General features: G+C 35.4%; 1 protein-coding gene and 1 pseudogene across 1 annotated transcript; one reads left to right on the forward strand and one right to left on the reverse strand.

Annotated features, from left to right (window-relative positions):
- Window positions 1-792: 792 nt before the first annotated feature.
- Window positions 793-3,357, reverse strand: LOC110728236 (annotated as a pseudogene).
- A 991-nt stretch (window positions 3,358-4,348) lies between these two features.
- Window positions 4,349-13,153, forward strand: LOC110728237 (LEAF RUST 10 DISEASE-RESISTANCE LOCUS RECEPTOR-LIKE PROTEIN KINASE-like 2.5). Its single transcript, XM_021907910.1, has 3 exons — window positions 4,349-5,415; window positions 11,358-11,405; window positions 11,493-13,153. The coding sequence occupies exons 1-3, from the start codon at window positions 4,671-4,673 to the stop codon at window positions 12,647-12,649; spliced, it is 1,950 nt and encodes a 649-aa protein (XP_021763602.1). The 5' UTR covers window positions 4,349-4,670; the 3' UTR covers window positions 12,650-13,153.
- Window positions 13,154-13,713: the final 560 nt, after the last annotated feature.

Genomic DNA, 13,713 nt, shown 5'->3' on the forward strand with positions numbered 1-13,713 from the left:
TCATAAGTAATACAGTCATCTGTCACAAAATGTACTGAGTACATGTGATCTGCTAGAAGCCTATCAGTTTTGTCAAATATTCGTAGGTAGAAGCACATCTTATATAATTAAAGTTAGATTTGGAGCTATCTGAAATGGTCATAGATATTTCACATAACAGACCAAAACATGATTACTCAATATAAATTATAAAAGCAGTCAACTTTGACCAGCTAATTAAATGCATGATGCAAGAGAAAAAATTATTGATGCTAAAAGATGATGTCTAATGCACCAAAATTATGGTCTAAACACTCCAAGTCTATGAATTTCGCGGAAAATCTTCATCAGAATCTGCCTACGACTGTTACAGCAACGTTTGATTAAAGAAATGATATACTAAGTACATGTACAATGGTTTAAGTATTTTGACAACCTTATGACGCTGTTACATATTATTTCAACCAACCATGCACAGATGACGAACATTTTCAATAATCTATGCTTAATGATGTTGATTAGTCAACAGTGAGAATGATTACAATGACAGCAGCTTAATTCTGACTATTCTGGAGGTTGCCTTTTGGACTATGAATATTCTGACTTTTCGGCTCTTTTTGGATCTTTGTATGCTTGCCTTGATTGCGTGCATACATATCAAATCATACATTGTTCAAATGTCACATCCTTGCAGAGCCAATTACATGTAAGATTCTTCCTTGATTTCCATATTATCTGACCATTTAACTAATTATTACGTACTCAGCATTATCTGTCAGAGAACATGAATACGGCAGTGTTACACTTCACAAATCAATATGAAACATAAATATTTGCGCGTAAAACTTAGAAGTCAATCATTTGAGAATGAAGAATATTTCAGAAACTCTGCAGTTTAATGACATACTCTGCAGTTTAATGACATACTCTGTATGTCTGTAATTAGTTTCAGAAATTTCTTTCTACCTGCATTTATGTTATTACACTGAAGGCACATACATTAGATGGTCTGAGAACATGAATATGACAGTATATCTCCATACAATTTTGTTTTTTGGGAGAACATACTATATATATCTACTGACTACTACAAAGTATTAAAGTGTAGGTGTCATACTGAAACTGTAGGACGAGGTTTGGGACTGTGACCTCAGGGAGCCAGCATACGAGGAGGTGGGAGCGAGTGAGGAGATGCGAGAAATTTGTAGTGATTCAACCGTTCCCTCTAGCATGTCGACCACTTGGCTCATCTCTGGCCGACTTGATGGGTTAGTCTTAACACAACATAAGCTCACCAAAATCATCTTCTTTTGAATATCCTTCTCATCAGAACTCAACATCACTTGGTCATCCAATGCTTCTTCCCCTAATTCGAGTTTCTGATATATCCATTGAGGGAAATATTGTTCGCTATTGCATTCAATGCCTTCAACATCATTTTTTCTTCGACATCCAACCATTTCTAGAACCAACATTCCGTAGCTATAAACATCTGATTTGTAGGAAACGCCACCAAAACTCCTTAAAAATACCTCAGGAGCAATGTATCCCACAGTTCCTCTGGCTTCAGATATCGATATAAGGCTCTCCTTCTGGGGGCATAGCTTAGCAAGGCCAAAATCAGATATCTTTGGACATAAATTTTCGTCTAGGAGAATATTGTGTGGTTTAATGTCAAAATGAAGGATTCTTGTGTTACAACCTCGATGCAAGTACTCCAGCCCTCTTGCAGTTCCAACCGCGATTTGAAATAATTCTTCCCATGTCAGAGTGTGGTGGCTGTTTTTTCCATAAAGGTTCTTCTCAAGTGATCCATTAGGCATGAAGTCATACACAAGAGCTTGGTGTCGACCTTCATAGCAAAAACCCAAGAGACTGACAATGTTTATATGGTTGGTCTTTCCTATACTAGCAACCTCATTTATAAAATCCTCTGCATTTCCTTTTGATTTTTTCAACATCTTTACTGCAACAAGACGCTCAGTGTTCGGAACCTTTCCTTTGTAGACAATACCAAAGCCTCCTTCACCTAACTTATCTCTGAAAGAATTGGTTATTTTCTTCAGATCAGAATATGTGTGTCTTTGTAGACCAACTGTTCCATGAATCTTTAGAAAAGCCTCAACATCTGGCTTCTTTTTTTGCTGAGGATCCTCGTCTTTTGATGAACATCTTTTTCTTAAACTGAAGACTAATAAAATGATAATTCCTATCCCAACAGCTGAGAAAGAAGCTGCAAGGCAATCAAGTAAAACATGTTATTATGAGATCATCTTACCTTAGACTCGTTCAATCTGCAATCTTCATATGTAAGAAAAAATTGAAATATGAAGAACAAAGGTGAAACGAACATTTTGGTACATCAGTACCATTACCTATTAGCGCAATCTTGGACTTGGTTAGAATGACCTTGTACGGAGTGGATCCTGTTTTCAAGATTCGGTTAGAGATATAAACTAGATTTCAGATAAATAAGTCTAATTATTAGGTGCATCTACGAGTATCATTTCTCGAATATACCTGGGAAAGGGCACTTGGATTCATCACTGCAGAAGCAAAAGAACTTGTTTGAACGCGGCTCATGTCCACACTGCCCTCCTGATTGGAGGCATGCTTCACACGAACCACTATTCGCGTTCCATTTAAGCTCGAAACCATTCCAAGCAGCATTAGGTATGTAACCACCTATCTGATCCATAGCCAAATTGTCATCCATATGAATTGGAAGAAAAAGATGGTTAGGACATGAAGATACCGAGATACTATTATTCAACATGGCATTCTTAGTCAACCAACAAACCGGTACATTCGTGGGATTCATAGGACACGAAAACTCTTTGAACGTCTTAGTAGAATTACACAACGTCGAACAATTACCATAAAACAAGGTAAGGTTGGCATCGCGAGGTGTATATTGAAAAATCGAGAAGTCTATTGTAATGTTTTGTAAGGAGTCAGGGCACCCTGACTTTGCTTTAAAATCATGCCTAGCAACTGTTAGTTGATGTTGTGTAATTAACGTTCATAACATCAAAAGTTTGCGACTTCATCGTCATTGTAACGGGTGTGGCAATTTGATCGCAGCCTAAGAGCTTAAACCCGGGGTGACCACAATATGAAGGTCGGTCCAAACCATAGAAAGGGTAGCTTAATGTTATGCTACCACAATTGACTGACTGGCTACATGTTTTGAACTCTTTGCTAACGCGGCAAAGAGATGTTGGAAGGTTTGTTAATAATGCAAAATTGAAGAAGATACATGAAAATGAGATTAAGTAATTCATACTGTATGTATGTGTGTTTGAAGATAGAAAGAAAGGGAAAAGATAGAATTTGAGGAATATAGTTTTTATTCAAATGTGATATTTGTAAGCAATGACATCAAATGTAGAGGAATATAGTGATTATATGGTCAACGTCAAGTAGTAGGAATATATTAACTTAATTATATGGCCTTGAGGCTGGCAGTAGGGTCGAGGCACTAGGAAAAAGTTTGGCAACTAGCCAACTACCCAAAAATCTAAAATAATCTTAGTTCCAAGGTAGAAAATGAAGCGCGGAGGTTATATTATATTTTTTCTTTGTTTTAAATTAGATGATACACTTTGACTTTAGATACTATTTACATAATTTGTTTAAATTTTGTTTAGTGATTTTTTATTGAGAAAAAGTATAATCATATGAGGTCATATTAAATTTGTCTTAACATCTATTTTCAAATATCAAATTTTTATAATTTTTGCTAATAATTAATCACATATATATGCAATAAAAAGTATATGCTGACAAACATGCCTAAATAAAATGTGTCACCTAATATAAAACGGAGAAAATATATATACATTATACACACTGATGAAGCTAGGTGGGGACAAGGGGGGCTACATAATGTTAAACAAAAAAACGATAGTTTACCGGTTAGTCTTTACAAGAGTTATATGTGGTCACATGTTCATACATAATTACATATGGGTTTTTTTTTTCCGATCCCCTTCCTTCACTATGTAATTTTAATTATTTTATACAACACCCAAAAGTAATTGCTTCTTTTCCGAGCCCTATTAATTCAAGTAAGACTAGTACTATTTAATGAAATCATGTTCTAACTTCTAAATTACCTTAGCAATTTACATAAATTTTTTAATAATTGCTCAAATTGCAACCCCAAATTGTTGGTTGTAGTAGGGATTTTGGGCAAAGGTAATTGATTTTATTATATATCTCAATATCAATATAAACTCAATATAAATTAAATTGACAAAGGGTTTTTGTCAAATTATGAAATGTTCTTAATCCACCCCCCCACGACGAAAGTCCTGGCTCCGTCACTTTATGTAATATAAATTAAATTGACAAAGTGTATTTTGACAAGTTCAGAATAACAACAAAAATGCCTTCCTAAGTAGATGATGCTTATATTTAATTGTCTGGTACATTGAAATAATTATATAAATATAAAACCTTCAACATTTGCTTACATCACCATAGAATTTCAAGGACATTTCTTTTTTTCCAATTTTCTGACTTCATTTGGGAGGATGCTTTTGTTAACTTGACTTATTTCATTGATTATTCTTTAAGGGCCAACTTTAAGAAATTGTAGTTCTCCTTGAATAAGTTATCAACTAAGGCCAACAAAATTGAAACTCTTTCTACTTTTCTCCATTAAACCTTCTCTAAAACTCAGAAAGATGAAGCTCTCTTTTCAATCATCTTTCTTCCTCATGATCATCATCTTCCTCTTGATCCTACTCCATGTGTCTGTCGAGGCTAACAAATACAAAGAATGCAAAAGTCTCATTCAGTGTGGAGGTTTAAGCGACATAGGCTACCCTTTCTATGACGAAAAAACCCGCCCAGACTATTGTGGCTATCCTGGCTTTAAGCTTGACTGCGACAATGAATATGGTGGTATTCCAGAAATTTCAGTGACTCAGTCATTAGAGAAACATCGTCTTCTAAATATAAATACAAGTTCACATACAATCTCTGTTACTCCAAAAGAATTCTGGAATACTTCCTGCCCGGATACGGATAATTTGTTCAATACCACCTTAAACTACACCCTTTACAAGTACACAGATGAAGTTGCAAATTTTACCTTCTACTATGATTGTCCTACTCCATTTCCTGTTATGTCATCCCCAGGTTCAGCAACTCCGTATGATTGTCTGAACATAAATTATAGTTTTCCTGTAGTTTACTTTAAGATCGGTGATAATTATATCCCACAAATTCCATGCCAAAGCAATATCATTGTCCCATTATTCCATCAATCTCGAGATATTTTGAAAGATTCAGACAGCGTAAAGAGTGCCTTTGAAAAAGGCTTCGAATTAGAGTGGATAGCTGACAACGGAAAATGTGATGATTGCCAAAAATCAGGTGGGGAGTGCGGGTATGATTTTAGCCAGAGAAATTTCACTTGCTATCACGGTATGAGTCCTTTCGCTTTCATTTGGTTATCCTAAATCTTCTGAATGACTTGGATTAAACCTTTGATTATTGTCTGTTATTTGATGATCTGCTGTTTTAAGCCTTAAATAATTGGGAAATTTTCTTTGATGACACCATATGTTTTTTATTATTTCACTGGTAAAAAATGAAAATTTTGAACACTATATTATTGTATTAAGTTATTTATGACATTAATGATTAATTTTTATTAAATTTTTATCTATAGTTAGAGGTTTTTGGTTAATTATTTAATTGTTTAACAATTAGGGGCCGTTTGGTTCGCACAGTGGAATCGGAATGGAATGGAGAAAGGGTATGAAAGAGAATGGAATGAATCCCTTTCCATTTAGCATGTTGTTTGTTTTATAAAAAATACAAGGGAATCACCTCCACCATAGCACCACAACATCCACCATAGCACCACCATAGCAACACTCTTTTTCTTCAATTCCCAACCATCCTACAGTTCAACCACCACCTTGCCGCCCCTCAACCTCCTTCCTCCGACCTCGTCGCCCCTCACCCTCCTTCCTAGCGGCTAGGGTTTCGAGGGTGGGGGGAGGGACGGCCGACGGTTTTAAGGGAAGGGGGAGGGTTTTTTAGGGTTATTCGAGGGTGGGGGGACCTTTTTTCGAAGAGGGGAGATGTTTCCGGGGGTAAGGGGTGGGTGGGGGAGGTGCGCGGTGTTCCAGTGAAGGGTGTGGGAGATGCGGCGCTTGCCGGCGGAGGGGCGGCGCTGGCTGGGGGAGGGGTGGCGTGGTGGCTGAGTGGTGGTTGTGCTGTAGAAGGTTGCTAGCTAGGGTGGATATGGTGGTAGGTATGGTGGCTAGGGAAAGGGAATGGAAAAGTCTAGGGGGGATGGGGAATCACTTTAGAGGAAAAATGGGTAACGTTAATAATGAAAGAGGGTAAAGGGAATGATTGATAGTAACAAACAAACAACAACAAAGGGAATGGGGCATGTTCATTCCCTTTCCCTTTGATTATTACCCCCAACCAAACGGCCCCTTAAAGTATCACAAAGATTATTTTACTTTATTTTTAAAAAAAAAAAACCCAACCCCTTCCCAGTTCCCACCCACCCAACCACCAGCCCAACCCCTCTCCCCTTGGCAGTGCCTGGCCTCCACCACTCTGTCGGCGACGCCAGGTTCCCCCATATCCGCCGACAACCCTTGTAAGTTGTAATAGTATGAATGGGCATGACTTGTATGAGCCATTCTTATCTAAAGGGTAAAATATGTTAAGGCTATAAACCCTTTTATATCTCTAAATTTTATTTTCAACATTGAATTAAACTTGTGATACGCAATACCATGATACAGATTATTGTAAATGAATAATCAAATAATGTAAAAAATATCACTATTATACGTCAAGCTAACTTTGATTTTGATCTTGTGAGATTTAATATTTGAACTATCAAAACCGCGCAATTGCACGGGTACTAACTCAATTGGGTGATTCTTCCCCTAAATTGAATTAAGTGAGGATTTTTTTGATTTATTGTTTTGGATTTTTAATGGGTTTTGTTTGAATTTTTATTTTGTGGTGAATTTGGGGTGTTTTGTTGAGATTTTGTTTTTTTCTTTTCTTGCTGAAATGATTGTTTAGGTGATTGTTCTTTTGATTTTGCTGGGTTTTCTTTGATGGGTTTTGTTCAATTTGTGAATTTTGTGAATTTGTGATTTTGGGTTTTGGTCGGCCGGTACAGGGCTGGTGCCGGTAGGGGAGAGGGAGGGGCCTGCCGCCGGCAGGATTTGGGCTGGTTGGTGTGATTTTTTTAAAAATATATTATCTTTAAAATAATTTAATTATTGAAAAAATAAAAAACTAATCATGGTTAAAGAATTTAACTAGAGTTAGACTCATAATTACATATAATCATCATTAATGTCACAATTGGATTGGTAAAACAATGTAAATTAGAGTTTACCACAGATAATAAGAATTTTTACAATTTACCACTTAGAAAATTAAAAAATATAGTGTTACCAAAGAGAATTTCCCTAAATAACTTATGTGACTCCATACCAAAAGCTTTATTATGTCTTGATCATGATTTTAATATCACTGTAATATGCATAAAAGAGGTAAACCATTTGATACTTAGACAATACGATTCTACTACGTAATAGTTGGGTTTTTTTTTTTAGTCAAAGTCAATTCCACACTGGAAACATATCCCGTAGATTTTTCAAACAGATACTTCGGTTGTTCTGTTTTTCAAGGCCACTAATAGTGACAAATGGGGGAATTAACGAGTCTAGCAGACCGACTTTTCAGTATGTGTTAATCACAAAATTAAGCAGACTTTCTGTATAGACCTGAATGTCTGATACCAAGCTGTTATTCAGCAGTTGTGCCCCTTGTGATTGTTAATATTGATTTCAGAATTTTTTATGCAATATGTCTTCGGTTGTTAATCCTTTTTTATTGTATTCATTTGATTGATTCTCATGAATTTGATCACCTAGTGTCCTAGTCGGACTATGACAATAGATTACTTTGGGAAGACTGCTACTAGGGGTGGGACTTCGGTCTGGCGGTTCGGTTTGACCTCGGTTTGAGTCGGTTTCGGTTTAAAGCGGTTCGGATTGAAACGGTTTAGTTTAGCTGGCGGGTCGGTTTGGTTCGGTTTGGGTTAGTCACGGCTCGGTTTGGTTTCGGTTTATTTCTTTGCGGTTTAAATTCGGTTTGGGTCATAAGCGGGTCGGTTTATAAACGATTCGGATTATGTCGGTTCGGTTAGATACGGGTCGGTTAAGGGGGCGGGTTTACCCGGGTCAATGTCAGTTCGGTTTACAAACGGTTTGGATCAAGCCGGTTTGGTTTGAAATGGGTCGGTTTAGGGGCGGGTTTACCCGGGTCAATATCGGTTCGGTTTATAAACGGTGCGAATCATGTCGGTTCAGTTTGAAATGGGCCGGTTTAGTGGAGGGTTTACACAGTTCAATTGGTTCGGTTTATGAACGGTTTGGATCATGTCGGTTCGGTTTATAAGCGGTTTGGGTCATGAATTCATGATTGTTTTAAAGATCGCGTCATGACCATGATTTAATGAGTTGATACTTATAATACGATAAATCGATAATTAAGAATGTACAAGTATTCAATTAGATTGATCAACAAGTGTTTTAAACTTTTAAGTTTTAATGATCAAATATGTAAATATGTTTATCGATTGTAGTACATACCAATAATTCAATGAGGCAATGATACTTATGATAGTATGATAATGATACCAACCGTACATTCGTACGATATGATATACATAATAATTAATCTATAATTACATATACATTAACAATATCGTATTGAATCAATTTCCATTTCCAAACATTGCATTTCTTATAAATTATAACTTACACGAGATTAAATGGATTCGTTATTTAGTTTGTTATTTTATTTAGATTACTAACTCAAACAACTTAATAAGTTAAATGGACGAAATCACTAATTAAAGTGGTGATGAAATCATTATGCAATACTAATGTACGAATAGTCAAATATACAACGGTTAGATTGAATGCCCATGAAAAACAATGGTTAGATTTTCATTACTTTATTAGTTATTAGTATTACTTATTAAGTTATTATTAGTTTATTATATATATATACTGATATACAGTCACAGACTCACAGATATATATAATATACATATAGAGATGTCAGATATTGATGTGCATTAACTCATTAAGTCATTAACTATGTCGTATTGAATCAATTTCAATTTTGAAACATTTGCGTTTCTTACAATTTATAACTTATAAGTAATAAACTAATAATAATAATAATAGTAATAATAATAATAATAATAATAATAATAATAATAATAAATAATAATAATAATAATAAATAATAATAATAATTATAATAATATTATAATAATAGTAGTAGTAAACTAGTAATAATAATAATATTAACAAATAATTATACTAACAATAATAATAATAATAATAATAATAATCCCTCAAAATAATAATAATAATAATAAATAATTAAAAAAAAACGGTCAAAAAGACCTAGAAAAGCACAAAGAAAAATCTAGACCGTTAGATCTAGATGAATATTCTGGAATCTACAAAAAAAAATGAACGGTTAGATGTTGAGATTGAATATGGACGGTTAGATCAACTGAACAAGTAAAACCTAAACCTAGAAAAAAAAACCCACTCTATCAGCCATTCAGCCGTTTTACTCACTCATAGTTTCTCTCTCTAACTTCTCAGTTTCTCACTCTTTCGTTCTGAAATTCTCAAGAATCTCAAGCTCAACTTCTCAACTTTTAAAAATCCTAATTAGGGTTTTTGTTTTCGTTTCATTTGTGTTTTGGATCTACATTTCTGATTTCTCGCTTTACATTCTCGTTTTTTTGTTTTTTCAAATCTTCCTCTCCTTCAATTTGAAGGCTTCAAGCCGTCAAAAGTTCAAAACTCAAGGTAATTTTTTGTTAATTTTTGTTGTTTTCGTTTTGATTTTTTTAGTTTTTGTTTCGGTTTGTTTATTTAGGGTTTTTGTTTTCGTTTCATTTTTGTTTTGGATCTAAGTTCTGATTTCTGACCTTTCCATTCTCGTTTTTTTTTCCAAATCTTCCTCTCCTTCAAGCCGTCAAACCTCAAGGTAATTATTTGTTAATTTTTGTTGTTTTCGTTTTGATTTTTTTCGTTTGTGAAATAATGCCGTTGGCCTAGATCTAGGTGATATAAACCTTTGTATAAACCTAAGCCGTTTGATTAGATCTACATTTATTAACATTAATTGTATTTACTATTTAGCCATTTAGGTTGTAAATAATTCAATTTGAGTTAAGCAGTTTGTAATCGGATCAGTTTAAACAGGTTGCGATTCGAAAACAGTTCGATTTTAACGGTTTAACGGGTTATGGCAGTTCAGTTTAGACGGTTAGCGGATTATAACGGTTCGGTTTATACGTGCGGTTTAAACGGTTTCGGTTCATAAACGGGTCGGTTTAAACGGTTAGCGGGTTACAAATGGTTCGGTTTAAACGGTTTTTTTTTCGGTTTAAACGGTTTCGGTTTATAAATGGTTCGGGTCATTAACGGGTTTATAAACCATTCGGTTCGGTTTCGTTTCGGTTCGGATTTGCGCAGTTTGGTTTGTTATCGGTTTACGGTCCGTAACGGGTTGACATTGAGCGGTTCAATTCGGTTTCGGTTTGATATTGAACGGTTTAGTTCGGTTTTCGGTTTATAAACGGATCGGTCCGTAATGGTTCGGTTCGGTAACGGGCGGTTTCACGGTTCGGTTTGAAAAGTCCCACCCCTAACTGCTACTAATTATTAAGGGATGCATATGTTAATTTGGTTCTTGTTAACATTAAGTTATCAACTAGTCATGAGAAAAAGACTTGTCAAAACTGGTGGCTAAGGGAATGTTTTCTTGTGATTCCTTATCCTTCTATTGGTATTTCTTAGTTCCTTATACTAATGTTCCTCCACAATCTAAGTTGAATCTTGATTTGTCAGCCTATTGATCATCTGCCTGAATAAACATTATGTAATTCCATACCCAAAAAGCTTTACTATCTTTTAATTATCATAGTCATAGGTTATATTTCATTGTTTATGAGATCGGTAATAGCTTGAGGAAGGAGCACGCAGCGGTACTAGATTAGTGGACTTGCATCTTTCTTTTTTTTTTTCTCGAAACTGTTCTTTGTCCTTCTAGGCAAATGTACCATCCAGTAGAAGCATGTTTCATTACCTAACCTTGAAATGCTAGAATATAGGCACACAATAATCTCTGTATAAATTATACTTCGATCTCTTATGGAAATTGAAATTACAACTAGATTGTCAGGATTTGAAACAACTCCTTTAAGCGAAACAAGCTAAAGGTAATGGCTCTGATTTACCAACCTTGCTTACTATGCTGAATCTTCAAGAAAATTCTTGCAGGATCGTCCCATCCAAAGGAAAGGTTGAAGAGAACACTAATAATTATAGGTGATATGTCAAACTTTGTTTACTATACGGAGTAACTAATTATATCAACCTTGTAAAATCTAATACGAAGTATTTTTCTGCATATAGCTTCTTTAGTAGTTGGGTCGGCCATGGTTGCAATTGTTCTATTTTATTTCACAAGAACAAAGGCATCTCAGAAACTTATCTTAACAAAGGAAGAAAGAAATGACAGCCAAGATGTGGAAGTTATGCTTAAGCGCTATGGAGAACATGCTCCGAAAAGATATACCTATGGGGAAATAAAGAAAATGACTAGTTGCTTTCAAGAAAAGCTTGGTGAAGGCGGCTATGGTGGTGTTTACAAAGGCATACTACAAGATGGCTCTCCTGTTGCGGTTAAGTCACTGAAAAATCATAGTAGCAAGGGAGCAGATTTCATTAATGAAATTGCCAGCATTAGTGAGACTAATCATGTTAACATCGTCACTCTTCTAGGTTATTGCTATCAAGGACGCAAAAGTGCTCTAGTTTATGAGTTCTTGCCTAATGGTTCACTTGACAAGTATATATACTGTGGTCAAAATCAGAATTCGATAGCATGGGAAACGTTACTCCAGATTGTGATTGGCATTGGACGAGGCTTAGAGTACCTGCACCAAGGTTGTAGGACACGTATTTTGCACTTCGACATTAAACCTCACAACATACTGCTGGATGCAAAATTTTGTCCGAAAATCTCAGATTTTGGCTTAGCTAAATCATATGTACAAACAAAGAGTTTGATGACAATGTCTGGCACAAGAGGCACACCAGGATACATTGCTCCTGAAGTATTTTGTAGAGGCTTTGGCGGTGCTTCCCACAAATCAGATGTCTACAGTTTTGGGATGCTGGTTTTAGATTTAGTTGGTTGTAGAAAAAACAGTATTGCTGGGAGTGAGAAGACAGGCAGTGAGCTATATTTTCCTCACTATATATACAAGCAGTTTGAGCTTAAAGATGACCATGAGCTTAAAGAGGAACATGAGCTTCTAGGAATCTCAAATGATGAAGAGAAAGCAATACAAAAGAAATTAGTTATCGTTAGCTTGTGGTGCATCCAAACAAATCCTTCAAGTCGGCCATCAATTAGCAGAGCAGTGGAAATGCTCGAAGGAGACATCGAGTCACTGCAGATTCCTCCCATCCCATTTATGTCCTCTCCTCCTAAGTCAAATAATCAACATTCATCTATTAACTCTGCAACATTAGAATTACACCTAACAAACGGGTCATCTGAATAGGAGATTGACTCTATGTAACTTTGTAAATGGGGGCACTATTTTATTCGGTCGGTGATTCAGTCGGCATAAACGCGAATTTTTGTTGTATATGAGCAATATACATTTGATTATTTGGTGCAACTATGGTTAATTACTATCACAGTACAATATCAACTGATCATCATAGAATTTTGTAATTGGTTTCCTAAAATATTTGCTTTGGGGAAGGGTTGGTTTGTCTCTATATAATTCTGCAAGAAATAGAAAACAGATCAAAATTGCAATTTCATGAAATTGCGAGTATTTAATGATCAAAATAAATCTAAACTATTACAAGGTTGGAGTCCATCGAAGATTTTCCATTTACCATTCCCGAGAGGCTTACTCAAATCCCAGGCACCGACTGTTACAGACACAACACTGATCAGCGTTGTCGTGATAAGATGGCTGAATTTTATCCCATGGCTTTGGCTTACTTCAACAAAAAATATGTATGTGTATATTTAACTTTAATACCCTTGAACTGATTATTTCTATGAATTGGGTGCACAATTTTATGTCCGTTGTGATTAATACTGCGAATTTGCAATTACCAAAGTATTGTATCTACGTTAAACTTTGTGTGAAGGGACTTTTTATATAATGTTGGTGTAGTTTTATTTATCCGTTGTGATTATCACTTGTGAATACCAATTGACCGTTCCTATGTAAAAACTTGTGCATAACTTTATATGACACAACTGAAAGGAGAAAGGACTACTATATAAGTTGGATGCACTATAATTGTCGATTCATTCATTGTGATTTTAACTTGCAGTTACCTAAGGACTGTTCCTATGTGAAAATGTGTGCATAATATCATACGGCGGATAATATGACCAAAAGGCTACTATGTAAGTTGGATGCACTATTATATGTCCGTTGTGATTATCAATTGTAAATATCGAAAGACCGTTCCTCTTTAAAAACTTGTTTATAAACTTATAGCGCACTCAATATGGAATGAAGATTGGAAGAGTGCTCTATAACTCTATAAGTAGCCAAGTAGGCGTGCACTATGTTGTGTCATTGAATTTAATTTTTTT

This window comes from Chenopodium quinoa, unplaced genomic scaffold (genome assembly GCF_001683475.1).
Source record: "Chenopodium quinoa cultivar QQ74 unplaced genomic scaffold, ASM168347v1, whole genome shotgun sequence".
Taxonomy (NCBI): domain Eukaryota; kingdom Viridiplantae; phylum Streptophyta; class Magnoliopsida; order Caryophyllales; family Amaranthaceae; genus Chenopodium; species Chenopodium quinoa.

What these genes read in the sequence shown, in the direction of transcription:
- LOC110728237 (XM_021907910.1), top strand. Translation starts at nt 4,671, where the DNA reads ATGAAGCTCTCTTTTCAATCATCTTTCTTCCTCATGATCATCATCTTC. An exon ending in AAATTTCACTTGCTATCACG is followed by an intron (nt 5,416 to 11,357) that starts GTATGAGTCCTT and finishes AAATTCTTGCAG; the next exon opens with GATCGTCCCATCCAAAGGAA. An exon ending in GAGAACACTAATAATTATAG is followed by an intron (nt 11,406 to 11,492) that starts GTGATATGTCAA and finishes TTCTGCATATAG; the next exon opens with CTTCTTTAGTAGTTGGGTCG.